The sequence below is a fragment of the Pygocentrus nattereri genome, chromosome 6, assembly GCF_015220715.1.
Source record: "Pygocentrus nattereri isolate fPygNat1 chromosome 6, fPygNat1.pri, whole genome shotgun sequence".
NCBI classification, from domain to species: Eukaryota; Metazoa; Chordata; class Actinopteri; order Characiformes; family Serrasalmidae; genus Pygocentrus; species Pygocentrus nattereri.
Window position 1 is genome coordinate 15,883,673 of NC_051216.1, and position 18,378 is coordinate 15,902,050.

The 18,378-nt window shown below is 38.7% G+C and overlaps 1 protein-coding gene across 3 annotated transcripts in view; it reads right to left on the reverse strand.

The window, feature by feature from the left end:
- The window catches only part of slc4a3 (solute carrier family 4 member 3), an 86,541-nt gene that overhangs the window by 9,146 nt on the left and 59,017 nt on the right, over positions 1-18,378 (reverse strand). For 2 of the 3 annotated variants that reach the window (XM_017691594.2, XM_017691596.2), the window contains 11 exons: positions 17,912-18,047; positions 12,260-12,425; positions 11,024-11,126; positions 9,388-9,572; positions 7,778-8,000; positions 5,319-5,534; positions 4,352-4,500; positions 3,097-3,291; positions 939-1,154; positions 729-818; positions 157-323 (listed from right to left, as the gene is read on the reverse strand). In XM_017691594.2, the coding sequence (XP_017547083.1) occupies positions 157-323; positions 729-818; positions 939-1,154; positions 3,097-3,291; positions 4,352-4,500; positions 5,319-5,534; positions 7,778-8,000; positions 9,388-9,572; positions 11,024-11,126; positions 12,260-12,425; positions 17,912-18,047 (1,846 nt within the window). The remainder of the gene's footprint in view (positions 1-156; positions 324-728; positions 819-938; positions 1,155-3,096; positions 3,292-4,351; positions 4,501-5,318; positions 5,535-7,777; positions 8,001-9,387; positions 9,573-11,023; positions 11,127-12,259; positions 12,426-17,911; positions 18,048-18,378) is intronic. The other variant, XM_037538949.1, reaches the window with a different exon arrangement.

Here is an 18,378-nt window from a genome sequence, read left to right on the forward strand (position 1 = left end):
TAGAAGGAAAAAATGTTCCTGAAATTACTATGGGTCTGTTTTCATTTGCCATGAGTGCTTCATCCAATATAAAGGGCAAATGAAAAAAAGTAAATAAAAACAGAACGGTTTTCTCATAATGCTGATGTAATGTTTTGAGCCTGAGACTGAACTCACGTTGTGATCTGTGTTTCCATGAAGATGAGGATGAAGACGAGAAGGGCGGGCACCACGGCGGCTCCCATCATCCATGTGGGGAAAGGCTGTTTGTCTCCGAATGGGCTGATGAACCAGCCTCGTTTGTCAGGAGATGTGACTGAGAAACCAGAGGGCACGTTCAGTTTCTGCAACCACAAAACATCACAAAACACAAGTGCTCAAATCCTGGTCCTTGCTGTTCACTGCACCATGCCAAGCCTTCAACCGCACTCTAATATGCACTCTGAAAGAAAGCTGGCTTCAATTATAGGCAAGCATTTAATAAGGAGTATGAGCAAGCAGAGGAAATCAGAGCACATATTGTTGCTCTGTAGGGACGTACTTGATATTATCATGTGGTGATTTTAAAGAGACTACCAACATTTGTCTCTATTTACACTTTGTACGTTGTATGTCTTTTTGCATGTTGATTGCTGATTGTTCTACTTTCGTTGTATCTTGCAATGTTTATATGCACCTACACCACGAAAAATGTACAACAATTTTTTCATCCTGATGGAAAAACACAGTTTGGACTTTATTGTGTTTACCTGCGTATAAGTGTCAGGGATTAAATAGTCCACTACCACAGACAGTAGAATAGAGATGGGAATGCCAAAGTCTCCAATGATTCTCCTGGCCTTTGGATTCAGGCAATAAAACAAACAAAGCACAATGTGACTGGAATGATTCAGTGAAATCACATTGCTATTTTTTAACACTACTCCTTTGTGGTTTCTTTCTACACAGGGTCATTCTACCTTGCCACCGAGGAAGCGACTATTGCGAAACTTTCTGAGGAAAAAGGCCACGAAGAAGGTTCCCAGCATGAGCACGAAAGAGAGCAGGGCCGTGTTTGGCTGGTTTAGGATCGGGCCTTCAATCAGTACACTGTGCTCAGGCGCTTCTGGGAATCTCAGGGCTGGAAGGCCTGGAGAGGTTGGGTAGCTCCTCATCAGTGGATGCTCCTGGAATACCTAAAACAGAATACCACTTACATTACCACCCAAACGTATTAACTCAGAATTAAGGCAATGTGTATATAAGTACTAAGTGTACTCACAATTGATGAAACATCCATGTATAACGGTTAATGTAACTCACATTTCGCATTTTGACATAAATTATGAAGTAACTAACTCACCCTTGTTAAGCAAGGTTAAGGTTCTCCACAAGGGGAGGCTATTAACACTTATACAGGTTTTGTGTGTATTATTGAATAGACAAGTTATTAGCATCAACCCAGAACAGCAGGATTTCTTGCTTGCATATTAAGTAAAACAGCTTGAAACTAAACATGCCCAAGTAAGAATGCAAAAGTTTGGGCACCCCTGTTCTAATGATGTTTTTAATGCACTGTTACCTTTTATTTGCTGAATGTAACATATTCAGAAAAAATACAAAAGATATGGCACATTTTAAATCAGAAAATAAGCAAAGCTTGTGCATATGGACATATTAGAGGATAGAGGATATACATTCACTTAGAAAATCAACAAGTTTGACTGAGAGTGTTCAAACTTTTGCATATGACTGCTGCAGGCCAGCTCTGAAGACAGCTAATAGGTTAACATGCTCTTCCAATAATACTGAGTGAGGCTTTAAGTTGAAATATTTACTGAAGGATTTGTTCTAAAATTGCACAAATATACAGTAATGCATATGTTAATGAATGTTACAAGCTTTAAATATTTGTGTGTAAGCTTGGGCTACTAAGCACTATTAAACCTGGTCTCACAGGGTAGACTTCTGCCTCTCATTAGAGTGTGGTGTGTTTTGTTGCTTAATGTGGTGAAGAACTGTTTACTTTGTCAGGAAAGGGCCATCTGACTGACATGGAAAATAACTAACCACAGACCATTTTAGTTTCGCGATGATTGGAGGCGATTTTAGAAATGCACCCACAAGAAAAAACCCAAGGATATCTTGCTTCTAAAGTCATCAAAGAAAACTGAATAACTTTTAAATATTTGATGCCGTAAACTTGTTCCAAAAGACTCGCCAAAGCATACAGAGTGACTGCAGAACTGTTTCTAAACAGATTAACACCTGCAGCAGCTCTGAAAGGACACTGGGAGAAAAATGACATGGTCTTTCTGAAATGGGTACAAAAAAAAACCCTCGACTGTGAAATTATCTTGAGATAATTACGCTGGAATAACTATATAGAGATCATTTTCTCTGGATATTTTTCTGGATATCTTCTTTTTTGACACAAAAGCTATCCTCTAAACTCTTTGCATGCATCCACCTGTAGCCATTATGGTGGCCAGGAAGTTGTGGCTTCTCTTGAATACAAAACAACACCTCTGATGTATTTGTGTAGCCCATCCTCCATAACGATCTGTTGCGTTTTAACACATTTCAAAAAAGCTCTTACATAATATAACAATGCCTGTTGATGAGCATTGAAATAATGTTCAAATAAAGTGCTATAGGGGTCAATTTCCATTAGAATAGTTCCAACCATGGACACACAACTTCCAGCACCCCTGAGAAATGGACGATATGCTTCAGGAGATAATAGTGAATGGAATGTTGCCTCAATAGTGTATTGGTGCCATCTACAGGGCAGAATGTGTAATGTGTAACGTCTTCCCTAGACATCTCAAGAAAATTATCTCGGGATAATTCTCTTGACATAATTAACCCCAAGAAAATTATCTTGAGATATTTATCCTGAGAAAAATAATCTTGAGATGAAAAAAAAACAAATCTGATCAGTTTGCTGGCAGAAGGGTTTATATTATATATATATTATACTCATTATAGAAAATCTCGTCATTTTTTTCCCGGTGTCTTTGCAGGGGCAGTGCATACTGTTGCTACAAAAACGTTTGACTCAGTTGGTCTTGAATCAATTTACTCAAAAGGTTCAAAAGAACAATGCAATTTTAAGTGTAGGTATTGGAGCATTACCTTGACGAGTTTGGAAAAGGTTTCACAGATGAAGATGAGGGAGATGAGGAAAGCGAAGATCTCCTGAGTGAAGGGTGAAATGTAGCGCACAAGGAAGCTGCCTTCAGCTGCTACGATCACCAGCACGATAAAGATGAGCCAGAAGCCGATCCACACTCGTCCTGTGAGGTACTCGAAGCCCTGTGCCTGGCAGAACTGATCCAGAAAAAGACCGTTTAGACACAGAGAAAAGATGCAGTGAATTAAGGGTAGGAGTCTAAAAAAATAATGATACACTTCAGTATTGTGATATGTTTTACAATATTACATAGATTCTCAAAAAACGATCAATTTTAAACAAATAATTTGCATGAAAGAACCCTTGACCGCTAGATGGCAGTGATGTAACCTATCTCCAGTCATTAGACTCTTCCACCCCAACGTAAACAAGTGGCACGCACTAACATCAGCATTAGCAAACCCAGCTGACTAATTACGCATCCACTGATGGCTGTATCCAAGACTTAGACATTATGTGCTGCCCATCGAACGAGCATGTCTATATTACTATAGCGTAGTAACTTATGTTTTTAGTGTCAATTCCGTCGTACTTCAATTCTGTTGTACAGTCTATTGTATTGTCTAGCTTCATATTACCCCTGATGATTTGGGCTATCAAAATATCCTATTGTTTTAATGGTCTTAACATTTACTATTCACCAGCTTCTTGTTCACTGTGCCACTTTAAAAGATGTAGTAGTTGTATTCTGGCACCTAAGGTGTTGTAAATGCTGCACCATTTAACGTGGAATTGGAAATAAGAAGCTGCCTAATAGAAAGCTGGTTTACGGTTTAAGTCTATAAATCAATTTAGACTTTATACCCAAGTAGACAATGCTTGGTATAAACTTCTACTACTTGTTAGTTACATTAGCCTCACAGCGCCAGTGCAAATCCAAAGAAGCAAAGGTGTCCTGGCTGCATGGCATTTGCACAGAAACTGGGGTAAGAGTAAATTTTATTCTTTGCCAAGCTATTCATTTAGTCCTGCACAACAATGTTCTTGGACTAACAATAATTAATGGATAACATCCAGTGAGTGAGTCACCATAGCAAAGCAAAGTACAAGAGGTTACTATAACCAAAATTCCTTTTATGTGGAGCAACATAATTAGGTGTGAAACTTTCACTTTTCACTGCATGGTAACAATCGAGAATTCAACAACGATGGCACTGCTGCTACACTCAGTAGCTGTATGGTCCAGAGGGACTGTACCTTGTAGAAGGCCTCCTCAAACACAAGGAGAGGCCCAGAGAAGCCAATAATGAGCAGCGGCTGTCCTGCCAGCAGAGAGAACAGCACCCCAACTGCTGCCGTGGAAATAATGAGCTCTGAGACCCCCATCATACCTTGTGTCTTTTCCCCTAAACAGACCACAAAATACAACATGAAAGTTAAACCATACTTCACATAAATGTATTATATGTATTAACACCTGCTGATCTCTCTCTCTTTCTTTCTCTCGCTCTTTCTCTCTCTTTTTAAAGTCTAAACTCTCCTTTAAGCAAATATTAAAAATACAAAATTACAAATGAACCATTCGCCATGCACCATTAGTATTTCATTATTACTAAAAATAATGGAATACTAACAGCTACTTTTATTATTGCACTGAGAGCCTACAGTCAGCATTTAATGAATAGCCTTATCTATAAAGGTTACAAAAACAAATAAATACAGTCATATACAAAGGTTTGAACACCCTCAGTAAAATGACCTGTTCTGCTGATTTTCTAAATGAAAATAAGTCAACAATTCTATAGAGAACAGGAAACTATTACTTTTTTCTGCTAATTTTGTGCACAATTTATATTTAACTAACCAACTCATCAACTTGGACAGTGAAAATACATCTAATTTCTTTAAAACGCTCATTATGGTGATGCAGGTTTGTTGGAACAGTGACTGTTACTGCTTCACATGTTTTATGCACAGCCCTGGGAGTGAGCACAGTCATCACATTCAAATTAGTTTTACAGGCTAGTAGCTAAAGATTTAAATCACATTGTGTTTATAATGGAAATTCATTTTGTGACATCAATAAAAATGTGATTTATCATGCAGCCTGATTTCTTACTGAAATAAGTGAAGAAATTGTAAACTCTCAATTTTCAAACTCTCAAAAAACTCGGCAACTCTAAATTTTAAACACTTTGTTACCGTAAGGAATTACTTCCATTACCTAGTAGTCCTCCGAACGTGATGGTGGGTGAGAGGGCAGCAAAGTAGATAAAAATGACAGCAGCAATGCACTGAGAGTCCAGTGCATCCTTCAGGTCACTGATGTAGTGCGGGTAGCGGCGCCGAATGTCATGGAGGAGACCCCCAAATGGAATACCAGAGCGCTTCAGCGGGTCCACTTCCACCTCCTCCTCCTCTGGGTCATCTCGACCTGGATCTGACACAGGAACAAGATAGCCTTAATAACAGTAATGGCCTCTCCACACAGACCCTCTACAGGGGAAGATGCTGCCTTCTAGACTTTGATGCTGCCTTCTAGACTTTGAAAGTCTTTCACATTAAAATATGCACTTTAACAGTTGAGCATTCCTATGCATTTTTTTTAATTGTTCTTTTTTATTTAAAATAGGTGCGACGCCAGCATTTAGAGATCATATTCATTAAACTGTCCTTAAAAAACTGTATATAAACCTATACTTCAGTTTCTCACTCTCATAACATACATAGCTTATATTTTAAAGTACTTATCACATAATTTAGAGAGATTATCAAATAGTAATAATGTATTTCTTTTTTACACATATTAAATCTTTGTTTTTCATATTTAAAAAGAATTACTACAATAAATCTAGGTTTCAAGGAGTTAAATTAAAAGGCAGAATTAACTACCCATCACAGTTTCCCTGCCTTGGCTTCAGTCTTTCTGTATCTAACTTATCTTGTCACCCCTACTCCACCACCTTGTCATCAGTTTCACCTTTGTGTACTTTGTAACCCCTCCTTATGCACAATGTTCCCTGCTGATCCTTGTTCCCTGACAGTATATATAAAGGATGCATTCCAAAGGCTGGGCTGTAGCCAAGAATGATGGGTCTTTAGTAGCACTGTCCTCTGAAGGCTCTTTGGTTCCATTACATAATGCAAAATGCATATGGTACCAACGCCTCTTTGTCACATCATTTAACTTAATTTAATTTAAGACACCCTTATTAGTCCCACAATGGGGAAATTTCACCTCCGCATTTAACCCATCCATGAAGTGAAACACCACATACACTCTAGTGAGCACACACACACTAGGGGGCAGTGAGCACACTTGCAGTTGGGGGTTAGGTGTCTTGCTCAAGGACACCTCAGACATGGGCTGTCGGCTCTGGGGTACGAACCGGTGACCTTCCGGTCACAAGGCTGGTTCCCTAACTTCCAGCCCATGACTGCCCAAATGTCAACTGAAAGGACTTGTGTAAAATGTGATATAGAAAATTCTGTTGATGTTTGTGTTGGTCATCCTCTAGTTCTTCAACAATGAGTGGTCATAGGACACTGGCTAAATATTTTTGGTTGGTGGACTATTCTCAGTCCAGCAGTGACAATGAGGTGATTAAATACTCCAGCAGCACTGCTGTATCTGATCCACTCAGACTAGCGCAACACACAGTAACACACCATCACCACGTCAGTGTTACTGTAGAGCTAAGAATGATCCACCACCCAAATAGTACCTGCTCTGTGAGGGTTCATGGAAGTGCAGACCATTGAATAACACGGTAAAATGAGGCTAATAAAGTATGTGGAGAAACAGATGGACTACAGTCTGTAATTGTAGAACTACAAAGTGAAAGAACATGCTAGATGGACCTGACAGAGAGTATAGAGATAAGGAAGTGTCCTTTATGTAGTGGTTGATGAGTGTATATTTCAAAACATTATACTGGCCTTTGAAACATTCTGTATGAGTTGGATTCATCTACTGGCATTTCTGTTGATCTTCTTCTTGAAGCGTCTTTGAAAACTGTCAGAATGCCGGATACATTTCTTGACTTATCTGAAGGAGACTCGGATTGGACCAGCCTTTGGTGGCGTAGCAGTCTAAAAATGCAGCCCACCAAGACTGCAAACCCAAATTTGTTTCCGCAGATTTCTCCAGCTGTAGCCTTGTTTTCCTTCTTTCCCTGTTGTGCACTGTTGTTTGAACCTCTTGGTTGGTCTCCCTTTTTGTAGGTCTCTGGGTTCTTTTGTCCGTCTTTCCTGTGTTAAGCATCCAGTGTTTTGGTTTTTGTGTTTGCTCTGGTCTTTTGGTTTTCATGGATATCTCCATTGTTCTCGATTCTGCCTGCCAGTTCCTCAACTCTAAACTCAGAACTGTATCCTGTCTCCTTGCCTGCCTCATGACACCATAGTTTTTCCCTCTGACTTAAAGAGTGAAACATCAGACTGCTTTATAATAGTAAAATAGTTTTTTTCCCAGTCCTGATCAGATTTGTGCTTATTGTGATTGACAGATAATAGCTGAAATAACAGCACTGCTATATAGATTAGTTTCAAATTGAAAAGATGTGGTTTCATGCTGTTTTGCTTGTTTTCAGTTTAGAGAAAAATCAACATTGACAGCCTGGACTGTTTGAACAGATGGGGTTTATCTTGAACTCGGTAAAAGATTGGGATCTTACTGTCTCTCACCTTTAGTCTCCTGATCAGGTCCCACCACAGTGCTCAAACATTTCTTATTCTCTCTCTCCTTGCGCTTGCGTAGCATCATCTTCTGGAATGAGGCCACTGTCTTCAGTAGGTCTTTGCCCTCTACATCAGAGGGAGGAATCACAATGCTGCAGTCCAGAAACTCATTTATGCCATTTAGCAGATCCTGCCGGTCATCAGCAAAGTAGGCCACCTCATGGAAGTTCTGAGGAGAGTCAAGGAGAGCAGTGAAGTGGAACATATTTTACAGACCGGAGGTCTTTGAGTGAGATTTTTTAGCATTTCATTTTTATTCTACTCACATGGCAAAACTTTTCTCACGAACTTCAATGCTCCCACTCGGAGGGAAGTTTAATTTAATTGGTGAGGAGAGCAGAATTCACATGAATATGTTCACGTTCTGCAATGGAGCTTTTTTGGCAAACCTGAATTTTCATACTATAAAACCACTGTAGCCCCTTCATTAAGCTCTTTTATTGGTATAGACACAAAGGGCCTTTATTGGTTAATTAGTTAAACTTGCCAAAAGCAAACAGTGATTACACTGTCATCAGATGCACTGAACAGTCACACATCTAGACTAGAATTCAAATCATTTAATTCAGAATTCACATCACTGAACCTTATTTTTGATGTTGGAAACTTGGAAATCTATTCAGTCAAAGTGGTTACTGGAGAATATTTCCATGCATTGGTTTACTTGCTTCCAACGGTAGATCTTGGCTAAGATGTATGAATTTCTGGCTTTCATTTCATTTTAAAAATAGCTGTGATGGCAAGTTGAGTCAATTATTAAGAGAAAATTAAATGGCAAGTTTTTTCTCCTCTGTGTAAACATTAACTGCAACAACCCAAATCATTTGGTACATAGACATCATGATCATCTTGACCACCTTGTTTACCTAGACAATGATTACTGAATCTGAGATTTCCATGGATTTTCCAAAAATTCTGCATCATTAAGTTGTTAAGACAGAAGTCATTCACTGTGGTTTGATGAAACTTAAGAGTCAGAATTGTTCACAGTGTAGATGATAGAAACCAGATGTCCAAAAAAAGTTATTACATGAAATACTTTCAGACACAATGCCTGACAAATGAGCTGCTGTTTTACCTTTGTTTTACTTTTGTGATAAAGACATATTTGTAAATCCATTCATAACGTAGAGGTGTATGCAGGAAACTGTGAGGCAAAATTAGTAACAAAAGAAAACCCTCTTCCCTTTTCACTGCTATTTTACCAGTTTCAACATTGCTTATACAAACTCAGAAAATATCCATAAATATACTGGATGGTTTGGGTTATAAATATAAAATGGCTGCATTTGCATTATCACAACCCTTGGCTCATATCACTACCACTATAAAGAAATCCCATGTTAATAAGTAAGCAGTACTTTTCTCTCCAATGCACAATTTCACATTAAACCACTCTGAATTACTTTGTTTATATCTCAACTACAGAATACTATATGCAGAAATAAAAAGATCTCCTTTAACTCTCCTCTGAGTCCTGAAAATAATGAATGTAAATATTTGGAGTCCTGCAATGATTTTCCACAAAGGACCCCAACTCATACGTGAGGACTGACCTTGTCGGACATGAGTGTTGAGAAAGAGCGTCCGATCTCATGGTAGTCTATGTTGGTTTGGCTGGGGCCAAGGAGCACAAATATGAACCGCACAGGAACTGGGACCTCCAGCACTGACTCCAACATAACTGCGTCGTTCAGCCTCACAAATGCCATAGCAGGCTGCTCCAGGAACTCCACACAGCCTACACACACACACACACACACACAATTTTAATTTTAGCTCTAAAAAATCTTAACAAGTGAAATTATCTCATCAATACAATAAATCTTATTTTGTTTGCAGATAAGATCCCCTTATCAGTCCCACTTAGAAATCTACCATATTTTAAGTCATTTTTGGCACTAAATGAGCACAAAGAGTCATTCATGAGGTTATTATCATTATTATGTCAATAATTATGATATTAAATCAGGGCTTTTTTCTCAATAAGTAGTCTCCTCTTACATTGTGTTCCTTCAACAATTCTGAGGAGGTATATGTTGTTATTTAAAAGCCGATGTATGTAGAATTTAATGTCAGGATTTAGGCTGTGTACTTCACAACTTTGCTGCCAGAATTATTAGAAGCTGCCTTGTTAACACACTTCGTGTGGTGTATTCAGATATGATCCTAAGTTAAATAAAAGATGAAAGAAAATTCAGATTTTCCGTTGCCTCATTTGGAAAACAAACTTGCCATAATTTGAGCATGAAGTGTCATACTTTTAATCTCTGATTACTAACAATATAGTCTTAGCGAGAGACTTGGATAAGAGAAATAGACTATCTAATTGTCCCTGTATCTTTTTACTGTGCATGGAAACATAATTTTTGATAGTTGTGTCAAATACTATACATAAATACAAATAATGTATTAAACATTAGATATGCCTATGTTATTACTTGTTTAGATATGTTTAGGGTGATGTGATTGTGAAGACTGTGCTTTGCTTCGATTTTTGCTTAATATAAAAATTTACATCTCATTTTCAATCTATTTTTCTAGTTTTTGTGAATGTGCACAGACTGCACCATATAAAAGTGTACACAATTGGGTTATACTGTAAAAAATATATCTTATTTCTTAATTGAAAACATCTTAAATGTATCCTATATATCTAATATTTCTCATTATGAGATTGTTGTAAGAATACATTGAGAATGTTCATTCTATTTTACGTAATTTAATCTGAAAAAAAATTCTATTGGCGGATTTTGTTTCAAGAAACAACACCTGAAATATACAAAATGATTGCCAATGGATTTTTTTTCACTTAAACTAAGTAAAACAGCTACATATCAGGTCAATTATCTTATTATACTCTTAAAAGAATCACATAATGAGAAATGTTAGTCATATTGACCAGATTTAAGATGGTTTCCCTTTACAGCATAGTGAAATATAATGCATGTAAACAAACAAATGAATGTCCTGTTTCTTTAACTCTGCCTCACTATTCCTTGACTTAAAGCATAAGCCTTGATTAATCCAAGCATGAAACTCTAAAGGCACAAGATGATAGAATTGTATAATCCAGCAAGGTCAAAGTAAAGTGTTACTGGGAAACTGTGTTGTGATGACAAAACATAATGTTTGGCCCTGGAAATGAAACAAAAGTGGGAAAAACTGGAGTGAGGAGGCCCCTTAGCTTACCCACTAAAACCAGTGTGGCCTCAGCATCCTTGGGGATTTTTGCCAGTAGTTTCAAAGATCTGGCTGCAGCATGGGCCTCACCAGGAATGGGGTGCATGTTTTTCTTTTGTTAACAGAAGAAAATAGTTAGTACTGTATTAACGTTAAACATCAGCTAAAAGCTGTGGCTGAAGAGTTTTGGCAGGCAGTACATGCAAACATCTCCTCATGGCTATGAGAGAAATCCTCGTTCCACATGTGAGCATTGTGGCTCTACGTATGAGTTTGTCTCTGTTCTCTGATTTTTAATTCAGCATTTCGCCTGCCTTTTAGCGGGAGACACAAATCTACAAAACCAGGTGAGAAAGTGGCCAAATGCTAAATCATGTTTAATTTAACATGAGCCTTTTCCTGCTCTGATTTATGGGCTGCTTGCAATTTGCCAACATTTTCAGAGTGGGGGTCATAAAAAGTTTCACAGTTACTGTATCAGGAGGTTTTAACAAGAAGCACCTGCTCACTTGTGCACATGTGCTAAAGTGAGCTCAGGCCATTACCTGACCACTTAATGCCTCTCCTGTAAGAGCATGCCATAAGAGCAAATACAGTGCTTGAAGATTCAAACGTTCAAAGGTTTAACCATGCCTTATTATATGGCCTATTGAGACAGTCAGGTTTGGGTGCCACTGGTCAAATTATATATATAATGTTCTGTTGATTTTTCTAAGCAAAAAGAAATGCTACACCACAACTAATTGGCTGCTTGGGCTGGCCGCTTGAGTGAAGCTACATCCCAGCTACATGACAAACTGGGCTGGCTTGAGTGATGCTACATTGCAGCTATAATTGCTTGGGCCAGTTGCTTGAGTGACACTACCCCCACACCCCTCCCGCCTCCCCGTGGTTAAGGACTTTATCCGGGCTATGAAGCTTCCCAGGCTGGCCCACTGGGTGTCACTCATTGTTGCAAGCGCAGAGAGGGACCTCTGTTCAAGCCACCTTGTACACAGTCCAAATTGTGCACATATTAGCAGGAAATGTTTTTTTTCTGTTTACTGTGGAACATTTGTTAACCTATTTACACCATCATAACATGTAAATTGACTGGGGGTATCCAAATTTTTGCATACAAATGTATCAAAGCAGAGCTGAGATTGTCATCCAGACATCCCTGATTCCGAAGAGAGGTTCTGATAAAGAGCAGAGTACCTTTACAGTGCATACTAGCAAGCAGGTCACAAATAAGCTCATAAACACCTCTTTGTCATGCTCTGCAGCTTTAGTGTCGTGTGTCGCGCTGTGGTCCTCAGATACCAGAGGCAAGCTCGTGTCGTGGACATGGTTGTGGTTGTGACGCAAGCTTCCCAGACTGTTGACTGAATGGTTGCGATGGAAGAGGCCATCCTTCTCATCATTGGGATGACTGCATAAAGAGAGGCACATTAAACAAAATAGGTTATCATGCTGCTAAGACACTGAATCATCTCTCTGCCCACTGTGCTCTATATCTATAGTGTTTGTTATTAACCTCACTAACTTGCCCTTGCCATTTCCCTCTGGAGCGATCCCCCACACCATGTTGTTTCATTACTGGGCTTGAGTGGATACAAGTTATGCTTGTTAGATGGCCCCTGAGGCCTTGCAAAGACCTTGCCCAGAAATCATAGCAATTTCTTTAACAAAGCTGTAAAAATGTGCCTGAAAATTCTGCTTATAGGCCAGAGCAGTAAAATACTTTCTTTCAAACCTACAACAGTCAGTTTATTCTTGGTAAAACTGGGATTTACACAGCAAACTACTCTGATATGCATAAATGCTGATGTAACTTACTACTTTCCACTGCTACAGAGAGATACACAGTTATGTCAGACAAGTAATGATTCAAAGTTTATGTCTGTTACGCTCAGTCTTCTCAAAAATGGTTTGCATTGCAAACTTTGCTTATCTAGCTAATTAACTCATTAGTGCTACAGCCAAAGGCAAGTACACTCCTATAAAATCTGCTCCTTATTGTCTCCTCCTCCCCTTGTCTTGTGAGCAGTCTACTGTGTAACATAGGGGGTACATACAACTCAATCAAATTCAAGATTTATATATAAAAGGCATTTTACAGTGTCTGTTGTCACAAAGCAGCGTTACACAAAATGTCACACATCCGAATCTTGGGGCAAAAGCAGTGAGGGCAAGTTAAAACACTACTGAACTGCAAAATTGGAGTACCCCTGCCCTGCATACTTCAGTGTTCTCGCCGATCTAACATACCTGATCCAACTAATCATGCTGTTCCTGTTGAAATGGGGCAGGGAAGCACCAAAAACAATCCAGTCCTAGCACTGGAATCTCCTGTGCCAAGAGTATCTGCAACTCTATTTTATCAATGTGACATGTGCCCAGTGATGTGCTGTGCTTTGTTTAATCCTCTAACCAGCTCAGAAACATTTGTTCTGATCTGCGAGACAAGAGAACAAACAGGCTGTTGTGTTGATTTAGGTGCGCGGGTGCAGCAATTTCCGCGCTTATCAATGTCCAAAAAGGCTGCCTTCCAGCTTGGGTTTCAATATTTGCAAACCAAACACGGAACTCCACATGTCAAGATATCTAAACCCAAATTGCAAACCAAACCACATTTTCTATTCACTCGGAGGAAAACACGCCAAAGCAATCAATAAGAAATGCAAAAGGCAACAAGAAAGCAATGTGTGGGCTGATAACATCAGTGACTGTTTAAACAGGGAATATGAGCTTTGAGTCCACAGAGACACTGATCTGTGTGTGCACTGGTCTTGAGAAGTGCTATTATTTTAAGAAAAAAAGAAGAAGAATGATTCTTTCTTGAACGCCGCAGTGTCCATGTGAGGAACAGGCGGAGCAGTGTGTTCTTTAAACCAGGACACCTCACACACAAGCTGTCATCACCACGCCTGCGTCCAGCCAGTGACATCAGCATCCTTGCAAGGCCAGAGCCGAGCCGGCCGCTCAAATGGCACAGACGCAGGAGGAAAAAAAAAAAAAAAAAGACAAGGTGTGACAGAAACCGAACTGTGTTCAAGAGTGTTTCTCAAGGATCTTTAAAGAATGAGTAACCAATGAGCAAAATTATACTGCATCTTGAAGTATTTCTTTCCACTTCATAAATACATATCTTGGAATGGAGGGCCTAATTAGATGCAGTTTCCCATGGAAAGCCACAGCCGAGCTGATGGGAAATGTTGCAGAGGGGTCTGTCACCAACAGCTAGTCTGGAAGAGCGCAGGAGGAGCTGTAATTATTAACAACCACTGCTCAGGCCTTAGCATGTGTATGTGTGTTTTCACATGTATACCCTATACATGTCCTACTTTGGTAAGAAACTGAAATGAACATTTTAAACTGAAATGTTAAAACCATTACATTTTGGTTACTGGATTTAAGGACAGTGTTAGCTTAGGGTTAGATATAGATTTTTGACATAATTTGAAAATGCCTGTTTTTCTTTACACTGTGTGTATTTTATGATGATTGAACCACAAGAAACGGCCCAAAACAACTTGAAAGAAAGTCTGGTTCTCGTTTTTTTCCTTCTCCTGTAAAGTTACCATTTTGGAGTTACAAGGTTTTCTTCCGACAACAGCGATATACTTAATACATATAGCATATACAGGATGTGATGAGATCACACTTAATTGATTTATTTTCCAGTTACAATTGCCATTAAGTACATTTTTATTTTTCATTTTTTTAAATCAAGAGAAAAAAAAACAGAAAACTTCTCTGTTCAGTTGTTTCTGTCAAATTTTCTGTTAAATATAAGTTTTCCATTTTTAGAATCAGAGAAAAAACTGAAAACTTACATTTAACAGAAGAATAGACAAAAACACCTGAACACAATGTTTTTTTAGTATTTGCTGTGTCCACTGTTTACCTTATTACAGCTTCCCTTCTTTTCTGACTCAATTTCAGTTTTTTTAAGAAATCTGCAGGGATATTTTTTCCACATCTCCAAAGTTCAGTCTTAGAAGTTGGTTGCATTTCTGCTTCTCACAATCAAAGTAATCCCAAACACATTCTATGATGTTGAGGTCTGCACTCTGGAGGTGGTCTGTCCATTGTTCTGAGAACCCCAGTAGCTTTTTTGTTTGATTGGCATATGATCTTCTTTTCTACCTTTCTTAGGGAGGGCTTCTTGAGAGCTACATATCCTTTCAGACTCATAGTGTTGTCTTCTCACAGTGGGAGGATGGACAGAAATCCCTTTTTTCTCTAATCTTTCATAAAAATAGCTTTAAGTACTGTTTATCTGGTGGTGACAATTTTGTTGTCTAACAGGTCTTACGTGGTTGTTAGGAATCCATTTTTTAAAAAGTATTTACAGTATTTTTAAAGAATTTTTTAAACACAGTTTTGGAAACCCTTGTTTCTTTCACTAATTTTCCTTTGACTTTCTTCTTCATTACACAAGTGGATTATCTTATGCCTAATCTCATTAGATACAGCTCCTATACACTGAACTACTTGTACATAATGACTATTTTGACTGCAAATTAAATAAATGAAGGGTGGCTTCTGAGTTTTTTTGCACTGTAGTGTATCACTCCATGTCTGTAACACTATATATATATATATATATATATATATATATATATATATATATATATATATAAAGGTGTCCGTATGTGTCTGTCTGTGGGTGCACATGTAAGTCTGTTCTTTGTGTGTGCTTGGTTTTATAACTGGGCAATAGAGCTACTTTCCATGAAGTTACCTAAATTACCACAGGTGCGGCCATCTGGCCACGACCAGAGTTGGAGAATTGTGGACATTCAGAACAGATGTGTAAATGAGAGTAATGTCTGGGAAAAGAAAAGTGTCCAGAGAGGAAAAAGGCAAGGATTCCAGCCCTTTTGTTTGGGATTCACTGCCCAACAAGTGCGTGTAAAAAATCTTATATGCAGAAAATGACCCAAATCCATGCGAATTGAATACACTACATCAGAAGTCAGTTTTACACGTGCCATGCAGTGCTGGGAAAATGTACCTGCCCCCTTCCCAATTTCTTCTATTTTTGCTTTTTTGTCACACTTGAATGTTTCAGAACACATTCAGAACTACTTTTAATACTAGACAAATACAACCCAAGTAAACACAAAATGCTGTTTTTAAATGGTGATTTCATGTATCGAGGGAAAAATTCTATTTAGACCTTCCTGACCCTGTGTTAATAAGAACTGCCCCTTAGCTACTAAATCAACCAGTTAACCAAATTCAATTGACTACTGGGTTCAATTTCATTACCCGAACAGAGGCATGATTACTGCCAGACCTGTTGAATCTTAACATCACTTAAATAGAGCCTGTCTAGTAATGTGAAGCAGGCTAGAAGGTCTCATAAACGTGATGCCACATTCTAAAGAGATTACAATATAGATGTCGCTGAACCGTACCAGTCTGCAAAGGGTTACAAAGCCATAGATAACCCTGTGGGACTCCAGAGAATCAAACTCAGAGCCGTTATGCACAAAGGGAGAACACTTGGAACAGTGGTGAACCTTCCCAGGAGTGGCCGGCCTACCAAAATTTCACCAAGAGTGCATCGATGATTCATTCATGAGGTCACAAATGAACCAAGACAAACATAGAAATGCAGGCCTCACTTGCCTCAGTTAAGGTCAATGAGCGTAATTCCAAGATAAGTAAAACACTGGGCAAAAATGGCATCCATGGAGATTTGTAAATTGTAAACCACTGCTGACCAAGAAGAACACAAAGCCTTGTTTAACTCTGGCCAAAAAACATCTAGATGACCCCCAAGACTGGGATAATATTCTGTGAACTGATTAGTCAAACGGTGAACTTTTGAAAGACAGGGATCCCATTAAATCTAAAGCTAACCCTGCATTCCACCATAAGAACATCTTACAGACTAGTCAAAAATGGTGTTGGTAGTGTGATGGTCTAGGCCTGCTTTGCTTCTGCATGACCTGAACGACTTCTTCAAATTGAAGGAACCACAAATAAATTTTATCTTCAAAACACTTTGTGTTTACTTGTGTTGTCTTTATTTTATATTAAAATTGGGTGATGTAAAACATTTAAATGTGACCAATTAGAAAAGTAGAAGAATATGAGTAAGAGGCACATACTTTTTAACAGGCATATGCAAGAGCTTTAAGCCTTCTATGAATCTTTATAAGGAACATACACGGCAAGCCCAGCCATTCCTCGTGCCATTTATCAGCTCCAAATATGAAGTCTGTTAGGCAGAGTGAGAGTGCGTGAGCACCAAGAGCACCACAGAGAGGCTGACGCATTGCAGGGTTGCAATCTTAATGAAAAATAGCAAAACACTACATCATCCAATCCAGACAGTTTATTCTGAACAACCTTTGATTAAGCTCATATGTCAGCTATGAGTTTTCTGCTGTTTATTAAAGAGAGGACATTCCCTAAAAGGGAGAGCCATTAATTCTCTGTGTGGAGGGAGACATGCAATATTTATCCTGTTAGTCCTCAAGCAGGGTGCTGCTCTGACCTCACCAAAAGGCCCTGAGGGACACTTTGAACCGAAGCAGCAAAGCCCAGCATGAAAACACAGAATACACACAGTTCACATACTCTTCAGAACAAGCCTAATCCAGTGCCTAAGCTACACTAGAACTAACAAATAAAGTACAAAAACAAAAGGAACTAACATTGATCCATGTATTTTAAATGCAGCCAAATTATCTTTGCATATATTTAAATGTTTTGAGAGTTACATTAGGCATTAATTAGCAACAGCTCTCCTCTCTCACCTTAAAAGCGTAGCTGTTGTGTAATCACATCACTCAATCTATCTGGAAGCTGACAGAGGTACTGAGTGGGGTAAATGGCCCTGCAGTTGGACAGGTCGATGGCCGCCGTGTTTGCGGTATTGACGTGTGCATCTCTGACCTGTGTTTGAGCAGCAAAGCACGAAGCACGTTGGCCCGGTCCTCAGCTCTGATCTGGTCTGAGATGATCATGGTCTCCACAAGCAAGTGGGCAATGCCAGGCAGTGTGGTCTGGTCCAGGTCTAACATTATGGCACCTAGAATTAGAAAGCACCAGTATAACAGTCTAGTAACTCTGGCCAGTGTGTCAGCACTATCATACATGCAAAGCAGTAGTTGAGTATTTATGAACACTGCACTTATAAATATGTCATTTTCTTCATAAAACATGTCATTTTACAAATGCTGACAAATAAATGATCATAAATGCTAAAGTATACCTTTTACAATTATATAAGTATTTGTTTCTGTATATATTATGAAGTTCCTATTTAGGTAGCCCTCAAATAAAGTGATACCGAAGTCTATTAGACAGAGAAAGAGAAAATATAGTGGATATACTTTATTTGAAGGCTATCTACATATGAT